Genomic DNA, 13243 nt, shown 5'->3' on the forward strand with positions numbered 1-13243 from the left:
GAAATATCCAAATACAATCCTTTCCTGTAGTAATTGTGCTCAATCCACTGATGGCCCCAAATTATGTATTAATGGAAACAAGGTTCGCCATGCTGGGTGGGCCCGTAGTGGACATAAAGAAGTTAGAGTTTGGAATGATGCAGTTTTGAAGGTACATGAGGTCAATTCAAGACAGAACAATTGAAGTTGTAAAGAACGGTTGCTGGACTTGGGTATGTCTAGTCTAATGAAAAGAAAGATTAGGGGAGACATGATAGCAGTGTTCCAATATCTCAGGGGCTGCCACAAAGAAGAGGGAGTCAAGCTATTCTCCAAAGCACCTGAGGGCAGGACAAGAAGCAATGGGGGGAAACTAATCAAGGAGAGAAGCAACCTAGAACTAAGGAGACATTTCCTGATACTTAGAACAATTAATCAGTGGAACAACTTGCCTCCAGAAGTTGTGAATGCTCCAACACTGGAAGTTTTTAAGAAGATGTTGGATAACCATTTGTCTGAAGTGGTGTAGGGTTTCCTGCCTAGGAAGGGGGTTGGATTAGAAATCTTCAAGGTCCCTTCGGACTCTGTTGTTCTATTCTAAGTATTTGGAGGGGAAGCTGACTCTGGGTGATTTTAAAGCCACGGGAGGCAATATATTTCACAGTCCAGAAGATTATGGACTACGGTATCTGAGTATCTCTTGGAAACATACTCAGGGGTGAGAAATTCAGATGGAGGAGGCACAGATGTCCTACTTGTTTATGATTTCGTGATGTCCCTGCTTGAGTGTCTGTCTCTCCCTAACTATAGATTTCTCTTTCTCCTTGCACCCAACAGCCACTTGGGCAGCCATGTCTTACCCCGATGTCAGCGCTGTCATCCTGGATGCCTCCTTCGATGACCTCGTGCCTCTCGCTCTCAAGGTCATGCCGGAAAGCTGGAGTAAGGGGAAGAACAAGAAACGGACCCTTCTTTATGGTCCAATGGTTTCACCTCTTTTGAATCTGTTTCCTAGACTTCTAAATGGTTCAGTCCGTGAGGCAGTTAAAACTTGGTCAGTAAGAGCTGAACTTTTAACCACTGAGTTAGTTCTCTTGTCCTCTGGTGGCCTGTGTTCTTTCCCTTGTCATCTTGGGAGTGTTTTATGATCCTGTCACTTGGATTTCAGCTTATAGGTTGACATTCCAGTTTTACAACATAGCTATCAATTAGGCATCACGGAGTTATAAAATCCCCAGTCTTGTATAGTTACTGTGTTCGGAAATGGTTCAGGTTGGAATTCCTTTATTTTATTTTAATTTCTCTCTTCTGCTTTAACCACGATAGAGGTTGGTGGATGCATGATCTTCACCGCACGGTTTTGTTTCTCGTTTGTGTGTTTCGCAACTGGTGGTGGTTAGATTCTCAAAAGGATTTTTCCCTTTGGTAGGGAGGGCCCCTGAGATACTCAATGTTCTTGTAATATTCGTTTACAAATGTACAGGTTGAACAGATAAGTATTCAGCCAGGGAGTGTTCAGCCCAGAATAATGAAGTTTCAAGTTCAGGCTGCAGACTTTTGCATGTTCCAGGTGATAGACCCATAGCAAGTAAAACTCTGAGGCAAATGAATTCCTCGAAGAATAGCTTTATTTGATATATCATATTGGCACAGATCTGATGAAAACTGACTCTGAAGGTCCCGTGGTTTTCACCTCATTAAAAGTAAAAGTTTGTCACTTTTTCAAAACAATCGGTCCCATGGTCCAATCACAGCTCTGCCTGGTGACATTGCTCCTCCTTCCCCTGACCAGGTGTGAGAATGTGTCTTGGTTCCCAAGAGAAAGTATTTTGCTCTGGCTACAAAGTCCTAACTGTCTCAAATCTCCCTATCCGTCAGCTCCTGTGGAGCATCACTACAGTTCCAAGAAGGCTTCAGTCAGGTCAGCTTCAGGGTTGACAGCATGTTCATTTTAGGGATAAGACCCACTGAATTAAAAAGAATATGCTGGAAGACAGACCACACCTGTTATTTTCCACAAATTGTTCTCTTTGTAAACCATTTAGACAGGGCTATAAAGAACTGTGAAGTGGTATATAAGTACTATTGCTATATAGGGGGTTCTGCAAAATACATATAGTCCTCAATTTACAACCACAATTGAGCCCAAAATTTCTGTCGCTAAGTGAGACATTTGTTAAGTGAGTTTTGCCCCATTTTATGACCTTGCTTGCCTCAGTTGGTAAGTGAATCGCTGCAATCAGTAAGTTAGTAATCCAGTTATTAAGTGACTTGGCTTTCCCGTTGACTTTGCTTTTCAGGAGGTCGCAAAAGATGATCACATGACCTCGGGGCACAGCAACGGTCATAAATACGAACCAGTTGCCAAGCATTTGAATTTTGATCACATGATCATGGGGAGGCTGCAAAGGTCGTAAGTGTGAAAAACGGTCATAAGTCACATTTTCCAGTCCTGTTGTACCTTTGAATGGCCGCTAAATGAACTGTTGTAAGTCTAGGACTAAGTATACTAGTATACTAGTGGGCTGTGTACAGGCTGTTTGTTGGATTCATTGTGAAAAGCATTGTGTAGAAGCTTTATCGTTTGCCTGTGAGATCTTTACAAAACCCGTTATTTGAAAATGGTTGCACTGATTAGTTGGAGGCCGTGGATAGCACAATATATTTTGAAAAACCATGTGAGGTTGGTTTAGGTTTGAGTGATGAGGTGGCCTAGAGGTGGAGCTCTCACCTCACAATCAGGAGGCTGTGAGTTCGATCCTAGGTAAAGGCAGATATTTCTCTCTCTGGGCACCACTGAGAATATATCTGCTGAATAGAACTCCACATTGGTGACAGGAAGGGCATCCGGCCAGTAAGCACTCAGCTCTGTCCGGGTGCCCAGACTCCACCCCGCAAGGGATTATGGGATCATTAAAAGGAGATGATGCCTTGTAAAGATTTATAATGGAAAGAGGTTCTATGTTTTTAATGTTTAATGATGTTTTGTTTTGTGTCTTCGTTGTTAAAATCAATAAAATTTGTTTAAAAAAAGGGGGGGAGATGATGATGTGAAGTTGGTTTGGGTTAGAGAGTTACTTGCTGGGCAGAAAAATGATGTAATGTTCTTCTCTTTGTTCCACAGGAAGCTTGGTCACCCGGACAGTAAGACAGTACCTAAACCTGAACAACGCGGAGCAACTCTGCAAGTAGGTAACTCAGAGGACAAAACACCATGGAGCAAAGCCATTGCCAAAAGAATATTGGATGATGCCAACCCTTTTCCGGCTAACTTTTAAAATCAAGGTGTCTTTTGGTCATTTTGGACTACCACTCCAGCCCATGACCAGTGACCAGAAAGCACAAAAGGTCTGGCCAGAAGCAGGTTTCCCTCCATTGGGGCATTGATTTTGTTGCTTATCAGCAGCAAGTGAAAATTTACCAAGGAGTTGTCCATTAATTTCATCATCGCAAAGATTCAGTTCTGGAATCTACATCTTAGAACAGGAGTAGGGAACCATGGCCCTTTTATGACTTGTAGACTTCAACTCCCAGAATTCATGTGCCATTCCATGGCTGGCTCAGGAATTCTGGGAGTTGCAGTCCACATGTCAAGATTCTGACTAATGAACCCAAGCAAATCAGAACTCTAAGGCTAATGTCTTCCTCAGAGGACTTCTTTATATCGGCACAATCAAATACAAAACCAACTCTAAGTGTTTCCCGCAGTTTCAGTGTAGTTACTGTATAATAGGAAATAACTCCCTCCCCAAAAGTCACAGGTCACGTTGGCCAATTAGGTTAATTGGTGAGCTCTCCGGGCACTCCTCTCCATCTCTATCCTCCATCTATAGAGATGACCTTGGTTCCCACGAGGAAATTCTGTGTTTTGTCTAGCAATGTCTTTCATCCTCCTTCCTCTCCCCACTCTGTGTGGCAGCTGAGGAATAGAAAAATGGCTTCTGCCAGGTTCAATTAAAAGTTGACACCACAAGTCATAAAAGGGCCATGGTTCTCCACCCCAATCTAGAAGATGCCAGGCAGAGAGAGACTTTTGACTTATGACCGTTTTTCACACTTACGACCTTTGCAGCCTCCCTACGATCATGTGATCAAAATTCAAATGCTTGGCAACTTGTTTGTATTTAGGATCCTTGCTGCGCCCCAAGGTCATGTGGTCACCTCTTGCAACCTCCTCACAAGCAAAATCAATGGAGCCAAATTCACTTACTAGCTGGATTACTAACTTACTGATTTCAGTGATTCTCTTACCAACTGCACCAAGAAAGTTCATAAAAATGGGGCAAAGCTCATTTAACAATTGTCTCACTTAACAACAGAAATTTTGGGCTAAATTGGGGTTTTAAGTCGAGGACTACCTGTATTTTGCAGAGCCCCCTATATAGCAATAGCACTTACATACCATTTCATAGTGCTTTACAGCCCTTTCTGAGCGGTTTACAGAGTTACCATATTGCCCCCAATAATCAGGGTCCCCATTTAACCGACCTCAGAAGGATGGAAGTCTGAGTCAACCTTGAGCCAGTCAGGATCAAACTGCTGGCAGTTGGCAGTCAGCCTGCAATACTGCATTCTAACCACTGCACCATTACAGCTGTTAATATAATCCTTTTGCTCTTCCCTTTCAAGCATATGCTAAAATGAAAGAGATAATTCTCCATTTTGTCTGAAGCATAGAACTATCAGTTTTCAAGCAGACTAGTTGGAAATTAAAGCTTCTTGCTTAGAACAGTGTGATATGCTGCAACAATAAAAGGGACAGGAAAAGAACCCCGTCTGGTGTCCCCTGGGCGACAGTAATGTCTCCAGCTAATCCTTTCAACCCAGAAGTACCTTGGTAGCTGCTTCTGACATGAATGTAGTAGTAGAACAGTGTTTGTAGCAAATTTAGCCAGAAACATCCTGGCTTACCTCCATACTGACCCGAGTCTCCCTGTGGTGTCCTCTTTAGGTATCAGGGTCCCGTGTTGCTGGTCCGCAGAACCAAAGATGAGATCATCACCACCACGTGAGTAAAGTAGCAACCAAGCAAAATTGCCCAGATGTCCACCCAGCCTTGCCAAGATGGTTCAGGCAGTAAATAAATGTAGCTTTCATGCAACATTTGTCCTTCAGAGTAGGGAAGATCCATGTGTCAGGTTTCAAGTAATAAGTCCACATCAAGCGAAACTCCAAGGCCAGCAGATTCCTCAAAGAATAACTTTACTGGAAATGTCACATTGGCACAGATCTGGTGAAAACCGACTCTGAAGACTGTCAGGGTGTTTGCAGCATGACTGCTATTATGAGACAACCCCAGAGCAAAACACAGCACATAGATACTTAGACATTTAACAGTGGTTTATCTACAACAGTTATATACAGACATATACATGGTAGGCAAATACCTTACAAGCAATCTTTCTTCTTAACTCTACACAGAGAACTCTGCAATGAATACCGGACACAAGGAGAGAGGACATGCCTTCTAATGCCTGCCTTTATATCGACACATCTTAAAGGGATAGATCCCATCCCCAAATCTTAAGGGGAAATACCCATGCTATGCTGATTCATTCTTATTGCATCAGCCTATATTGCATCAGCTTCACTGCTGATCAGCTCTTAAATCCCAAGAGCTTAAAAAAGACCCCCGTGGTTTTCACCTAATTAAAAGTAAACGTTTTTCTACTTTCTCAAAACAATCAGTCACATGGTCCAATCACAGTGCGGTCTGGCAACCGGGTAGCATCACTCTGCCTTCCTCCAACCAGGTGTGAGAATGCCCTTTGTTCTTAAGAGAAAATACTTTGTTTTGGCTACAGAATCACCTCTATCTCAAATCTCACCTCCCTATCCCTCAGCTTCAGTGTGGCAAAACTGAAGCAGTCAAAAATGGCTTTGGTTAGGTCAGCTTCAGGGTTGATGCCATGTGTCTCTCATTTGCCATGGGTTAACTCTTCTTTTTTTCTGATCTCCTAGGGTTCCTGAAGATATAATGTCCAACAGAGGGAATGACTTACTGCTGAAGTTATTGCAGCACAGGTAAATTAATATTATAGCTGAGGTTAGATAGAGCAGTGGTCGCCGTCCATGTGGTCCACGGGAACACAAGGCTTGCGTTGCTTGCATTGTGAACAACACGAGGTAGTGAGGGAAGGGGGGGAAGGGCAGAGGACGAGAACTTGCCCCATCACCCCACGCACCTTGCCTGGCCACCAGGCTGCTTCTTTCCACTTCTTTCTTCTGCTTTTGGCTGTACTCAAGGAAAGCAGCAAAAGTCTTTCTTTCTCTCCCCTCTCTCCTCTGCTCCAAGGCTGCACCATTCTGGCAGAGTTTGGGAGAGAGAAAGAAAGACTTCTGCTGCTTTCCTTGCATGAAGCCAAAAGTCTCTCTCTGTCTCTCTCCCCCTGAGAACGGAGCTAGAGACCGTATCCTGCGATCCCAAATAAAGAATGATCGATCGGTAGGAAAACAGGGTGGGGAATTTTCCTGCAGACTTTTGGGGGGATTTTCCCAGGGTCTCTGGCCCGCACGATTTACAATTATGAGTTTGGTGGCCCCTGAGATCCAAAAGGTTGGCGGCCCCTGAGATAAAGAGTAGAACCTTCCCAATTATAACTCTGGTTACGTTGGGTTTCATCTGCCTAATTTTTCCTAGCAAAATCAGTTTTTAGGTACAGACTACATTCTTGTGGGTTTTCCACCTCAATATGTCAGGAAAACCCACTGTCCGTTTTCAGCAGGAATGCTGCTAAGATTCAGCCTTTGAGGGCAGAGAAATCCAGGGGCCACAAAAATAGGTTTTTGTAGAACTGAACATACTGGCTGACCACTTTGAGGAAAGGTTTATAAAATAGATATTTTGTCTGGGGTGGTGGAAACTGATGGGATTCTATCTATAACAAGTGCTACCTGCCCTAGGTATCCCAAAATCATGACTGAAGAAGGCCTCAGAATCGTCCGAGAATGGCTGGAAGCTTCTACACCCATGGAAGAAGGTAATGTGGTCAAAACCCAAATCTAACCCCTGATAGGTGTCACGATGAGGCCTGTCTTGACACGTACCAGAGCTGTTGTAGGTTTGGATGATTCATATCAACCACTCCATGAAGGATATTCTTGGTCCCAGCGCAAGACAGTTTTGAGAACAGGGATTGATTACTCAACAGAAAGGCTCAGAAATGTCAAGACACATTTAAAGATCTATTCCCCAGATGAATGGTGGAATTAAAACTGGAACGTTGCTGTGATGCTACCCAAATAAAGCCTGCAAGGCATGTGCGAGAGAGAACGACAAGAGTTCTTTCCAATATAGATCCAGATGCAGCCCCGGAGAATGTTTTAATGGGTGGTTTTATTGTATGCTGACCAGAGTCACTTTATGTGGGATAGGTGGGTGGGTGGGTAGATGAGGGAGGGAAAGGAAAGGAAAGGAAAGGAAAGGAAAGGAAAGGAAAGGAAAGGAAAGGAAAGGAAAGGAAAGGAAAGGAAGAAGGGGAGGGAGGGAGGGAAAAAGGAAGGAAGAAGAAGGGAGAAGGGAGAGAAAGGAAGAAGGAAAGGAAAAGAAAGGGAATGGGGAAGAAAGGAAAGGGGAAAAGAAAGGAAAGGAAGAGAGAGAGAAAGCCCTTGCAATCAGGGCAATGCCCCATCTTTGCATCTCTCTGCCATTCAAGCCAGATGGCTCTACTCACACCAGCTCCTTGTCATTGCAGCCTCTATGTATAGCCACTATGAAGTAGAAGATGAATGGTGTCTGTCTGTACTGAAGTCATACCAAGCTGAAGAGGGTGATGAATTTCCCTGGTCTGTTGGTGAGTCCAGTGCAAGAAAGCATGAAAACTAGGCGTGGCAGGAAATCGGCTCATTGAATTGCCACAATTCAGTCTTGTTTTTGGTTGGAAGAAGTCTTAAGAGTGTGCTTATCCAGGTTGGCCAGTTGAAATTTGAGGATAGGAAAGATTGACCAATAATGTTGGCCTGGCTCATGGGAATTAGCTAGTAATAATGTTGCCCTCCCACAACTACTTTTAAGTGAGTAGACCAATATTGATGACCACATTTCAAACCAGACCAGCCAATGGCAAAAACGGAAGAGGTGGGACTATCATCCGATTGGTGGGATATGTCTTATCAGCAAGAACAGGGAAAGCTTTGACTGTACCATATTGCGCCTTAGAAATGACCCCCCTGAAACAGAGTTTAGCATTCCTCAATTGTCCTTGGACTTCTTGGAAACACAGAAGAGGTGGCAATAAAAGCAGTTTGGCCAACTGAGCAGGAAGACAGGATATCCGTAGAGTTGTGATCAAAAGAGTCAAGTTGGTAGCTAGGATGTAGCTAGGATCAAAGTCACATTTGGTGGCTATGATGTTGTGATCAAAGTTCTACCATTTTTCTGAGCATTGACGGCCGCCAATTTTACTTCCTTTATGTTTACAGTTTTTTAATAATTTATAATGTAAATTACAAAAGGAAATAGTAGGAAAAATAAGGGAGGGGAAGGGAGAAGTGTGAAAAAGAAGAAGGGGAAAAGGCATTGACTTCCGACTCCCTCTGGTGCAGTAGAATAAAGACAGTACCATCAAACCTCGACTCTTTTCTTTTCCATGATAGTATAAACTAGCCATTTCTATGACAACAAAATCTTATCAAATTGGTAAAACCCAAAACCAAAGTTTCCTTTTGTTTTCCACCTGAAGTACAAAGTCCAGAAGCAGTTTCCAAGTAGAAACAAAAGTACTTGTGGGTTTTTTTTCTTTTTCTTTGATCAAAGTGGTCAATTTAGCCATCTCTGCTAACTCCCATCAGCTTTCGCTCGTGTCCATGGTGGAGATCGAAGCAATGGTGGGATTCAAATTTTTTTTACTTCCGGTTCTGTGGGTGTGGCTTGGTGGGCGTGGGAGGGGAAGGATACTGCAAAATCCCCATTCCCTCCCCACCCCACTAACCTGCTTTCCAGCTCCGTTGTCCTGTGCAGGGCAACCAAAGAAGACCCAGCCAATCAGCTGGGACTCAGGAGGCAGAGACTAGATGGGGGCGGGGCCAATCAGAGGTGGTATTTGCCGGTTCTCCGAACGACTCAAAATTTCCGCTGCCGGTTCTCCAGACCTGGTTAGAACCTGCTGAATACCACCTCTGGATCGACGTGTCCTTCCACTTTTGTGCATAGGCCACCAACTTGACTCTTTCGACTGGAAGGAAGTGAGCTTTAATCAGCATTTTTCAAACCCAAATTGACTGAACAGAGATACCGTTGCATCTTGCCTCCCTGTAAGCACCTTTTCAACCCACCTCATTACTGTTTTCAAACCAGGTGAAGATATGACCCTAGACGGGAGACGGCAACTTGCACTATTCCTGGTGAGTTCTCCTAGCCTGCACCCATACATTCTGCTCCCCACACTCCGTTGCTCTAGCACATCCGCCTTTCTTTCATCCACCATTTCCCTGCACAGCCAGGTAGGTTTCACAAGGGTGTTGCAATGCCCTTAGGATTAACTCCCATGTTGTGCATGCAATGCCTGGCAACAACTTAAGCGACGTGTTGGGAGGCCCTCCCATCAAGAAACACCAGAATTATCCTGAGGAAAAGGGAACACAGGTAGCCCTGGACTTAAAAATCACAATCGAACCCAAAATCTCTGTAGCTGAGCGAGACAATTGTTAAGTTGACCTCGCCCCATTTTACGACCTTTTGGGGCCACCGTTGTTAAGTGAATCACTGCAGTTGGTAAAAGTTAGTCACATGGTTGTTAAGTGAATCTGGCTCCCCCATTGACTGCTCGTCAAGAAGTGATCATGTGACTCCAGGAGACTGCAACCTTCATAAATATGAACCAGTTGTCAAGCATCTGAGTTCTGATCATGTGATCATGCAATAGTCATAAGTGTGAAAAACCGTCCTAAGTCCCTTTTTTTTTCAGTGCCATTGTAACAAGTCACTACTAAATGAACTGTTGTAAGTCAAGGACTGCCTGTATTCTCCCCCCAATTCCGACCATGTTTCTTCAAATCCAGTACGTTGACCCCCTAGTTTGCTCAACCCATTCTCATCCTGATGGCATTTTGCCCAAGACCTGGCTGAAAACTTCCTGGGCCCATCAGACCAGTGGCAATTGTTGCTACTTTTCCAGTGTATTTAATGGCTTTTATTTTATCATTATCTTTCAACGACCCCATAATCCCTTGCGGGATGGAGCCTGGGCAACTGAATGGAGCTAGCAGAGTGTTTTATTGGCTGGATGCCCTTCCTGTCTCTAATGCAGGGTTTTGTTCAGCAGGTATATTCTCAATGTGCCCAGAGAGAGAGAAATAGCAGCCTCAACCTAGGATCTAACTCACAGCCTCCTGATTGTGAGGCGAGAGCTCCACCTCTAGGCCACCACAACACTTGGGTGGGATTCAAAAATTTTAACAACCGGTCCTGTGGGCGTGGCTTAGGTGGTGGGCATGGCTTGGTGGTCATGTGACTGGGTGGACATGGCTTGGTGGTCATGTTATTGGATGGGTGTTGCCAACTCAACATCACTCACATCGAGGCACGCATCTCCTCGCCTGGCCTCTCATGACTGTGGGGATGCTGCAACAGTCATAAGTGCGAAAAATGGTCATAAGTCACTTTTTTCAGTGCCATTGTAACTTTGAATGGTCACTCCACACAAGCAAAGTACCAGCAAAGGAAGGGGGGAAAAAACTCCAGAGACATTCCTGAGACAGGAAGTCTAGTCCTGCCAAGAATGTAATAAGAGTTAACGGAGAGGCAGTTTCTGTAAGCAACACCAGAATGTTTCCTTCCTGCCTTCCTTACAGGATTAGGCCAGTAATTTCTTCTAACAACCGGTTCTCCGAACTGCTTAGAATGTTAACAACCGGTTCTAGCGAATAGGTGAGAACCTGTAGAATCCCGCCCCAACACCACTCCTAAGACTTTTATGATATGGTCCTCTTAAAATAAGGCAGTTAGATGGCCACCCTTCAGGCCTTGGAAAGCAGAGATGGCCCAGAAGCTACCAGCCACGTCTCCCCCAAGGTAACTTTTTTTTTTTCCATTCCACAGGCACGGAAGCACCTACAAAATTTTGAAGCGACACACTGCACTCCACTTCCACCCCAAGAGTTTCATCTCCCATGGAGCTTATAGCATCCTCCACCACCGTCACCGTCTCCCATTCTCCTCCTGCAGTCACGTCTTCTGATCTCCTCCTCTCCCTCCACCTTTCTTGCCCGTGCGCATATACGTGAACGGCCATCACTCCCACCCACCCACCCTGCTGTAAATCTGCTTTCCCCCCCTGTAATATTGATCCTCTGACCACCAACCCTCACATCTTGTCGTAAGGGTTCACAATAAAGATGGTATTTTTTATACTTCCTGACTCTTTGATCTCAGGAGCTGCTGGCCTTGTCTGGTGTTGGGAGCTAAGTGGATTTGGTCTGGGTTGGAAACTGGATGGGAGAACAGCAAGATATTTCAGAGCTGGAACTTTGCCTGGGGAAAATGGGGGGGGAATGGGATACCACTTCCTTGATGTTTCCAAGGAGACAGCATGCAAGTATCCCATCCTCTCTAGGAATCCAGTCAGCCACAGGACGTCTTCACTGCCTCTTCACAGATATACTGTATATTGGAAAAGCAATAACCTTCAGATTGATAGGAGCCTAATAAAATGGACTTCCATGCTGTGTGGTTCTTCCTGTCACTGGGTGAGCTGTTAGCCCTGTGTGGAATATTTCAGGACACAAATACAGGTAGCTTTTAACTATTCTGAAGAATGCTTAGAAATAAAAAGGGCAAGAGAGCATTTGAGTAGCTGAAAAAACAGCTTGTGCCGGAAACAAGGACAGAGTAAGCAGAAAGTATACCGATAAATATTGAAGAAAGGCTAATAAATGTCCTCATGAATTTTGACCCTAACCCTAATCCTCAAAACTAAATAAGGGGGAAAGGAATAGCAATAGCACTTAGACTTATATACTGCTTTATAGTGCTTTACAGCCCTGTCTAAGTGGTTTACAGAATTAGCCTATTGCTCCCAACAATCTGGGTCCTCATTTTACCCACCTCGGAAGGATGGAAGGCTGAGTCAACCTTGAGCCTGGTGGGATTTGAACTGCCAAATTGCAGGCAGCCGGTAATCAACAGAAGTGGCCTGCAGTACTGCCCTTTAACCACTGAGGCTCTGAACAGGCAATACAAAATATTGCCAATTATCCAATTGAGTCGAGGATTTTATTGCTGTTTTTTTCTTAATTTCTTAGGGCTTCTCAATAGTTTCAATTGGGAAACTGACCATCCTAGACCTAGCCAAGTCGAAAATCACTAGGGAATTTCTAGAAGCCAGGCACTCTTAACGAAATCAGCCATCGATAGACACATAGATGTAAACAATATCTACAGACTATTCACAAGAGACGATCAATAAGCCAAAGGGGGAACTAGAAGACTGAAATACCTCCCCGCCACCAATCAGCATCCAGATGAGCATAAGTGAACTCCAAGATTAACATCAACCAACCATCAAGTAAATAATACCCCAGTCAAGGAACTGCCAAACAACCCAACAGTAAACAGCCCAACCAGCCCAACCCCTACCAACACTGACAGGGCAATCCAATAGAATATAAACAGAGCAAATCCCATTCCTTAGCACTGATGATGTTGCCTAGTTTGGTAATGAAATGTCTAGGAAAACCAAGCTCGGAGTGCATCAAGGACCCCTCATCTCAAGTCTGAGCTACAAATATTAACCTTTATTAAGGCAGCTCTACCTTGGTATGTTTAAGATCTGTGGACTTTTCCGAATCCTTCCTGTAGCATCGCTGGCTGGAGAATTCTGGGAGTTGAAGTCCACAAGTTAAAAGTTTCCAAGTTTGGGGACCCCAGTCATAAATACACTCCAGTTGCTAAGCATCCAAATTTTGATCACTACATCAGTGGTGGGATTCAAAAAAATTTTATTACCGATTCTGTGGGCATGGCTTGGTGGGCGTGACAGGGGAAGGATACTATAAAATCTCCATTTCTACCCTACTCCAGGGGAAGGTTACTACAAAATCCCCATTCCCTCCCCATCCCACTAACCTGCTTTCCAGCTCCGTTCTCCTGTACAGGGCAACAAAAGAAGACCCAACCAATCATCTGGGACTGGGAAGGCAGAGAATAGATGGGTGTAGGGCCAATCAGAGGTGATATTACGAACTACTCCAAATTTCCACAACCAGTTCTCTGAACTCCTCAAAATTTCTGCTGCCAGTTTTCCAGAACTGGTCAGAACCTGCTGAA

The 13243-nt window shown here is 44.3% G+C and overlaps 1 protein-coding gene across 3 annotated transcripts in view; it reads left to right on the forward strand.

The window, feature by feature from the left end:
• Nucleotides 1–11328, forward strand: part of ABHD16A (abhydrolase domain containing 16A, phospholipase) — a 48332-nt gene extending 37004 nt beyond the window's left edge. For 2 of the 3 annotated variants that reach the window (XM_026720408.2, XM_087923339.1), the window contains 8 exons: nt 817–921; nt 3104–3167; nt 4931–4987; nt 5941–6003; nt 6883–6959; nt 7674–7772; nt 9275–9321; nt 11018–11328. In XM_026720408.2, coding sequence (XP_026576193.2) covers nt 817–921; nt 3104–3167; nt 4931–4987; nt 5941–6003; nt 6883–6959; nt 7674–7772; nt 9275–9321; nt 11018–11101 — 596 coding nt within the window. In that variant the 3' untranslated portion in view covers nt 11102–11328. Of the gene's footprint in view, nt 1–816; nt 1034–3103; nt 3168–4930; nt 4988–5940; nt 6004–6882; nt 6960–7673; nt 7773–9274; nt 9322–11017 lie in introns of all 3 variants that reach the window. The other variant, XR_015741560.1, reaches the window with a different exon arrangement.
• The last annotated feature ends 1915 nt before the right edge of the window (nt 11329–13243 follow it).

This window comes from Pseudonaja textilis, chromosome 2, assembly GCF_049901715.1.
Source record: "Pseudonaja textilis isolate UNSWEBS1 chromosome 2, rPseTex1.2, whole genome shotgun sequence".
Taxonomy (NCBI): Eukaryota; Metazoa; Chordata; class Lepidosauria; order Squamata; family Elapidae; genus Pseudonaja; species Pseudonaja textilis.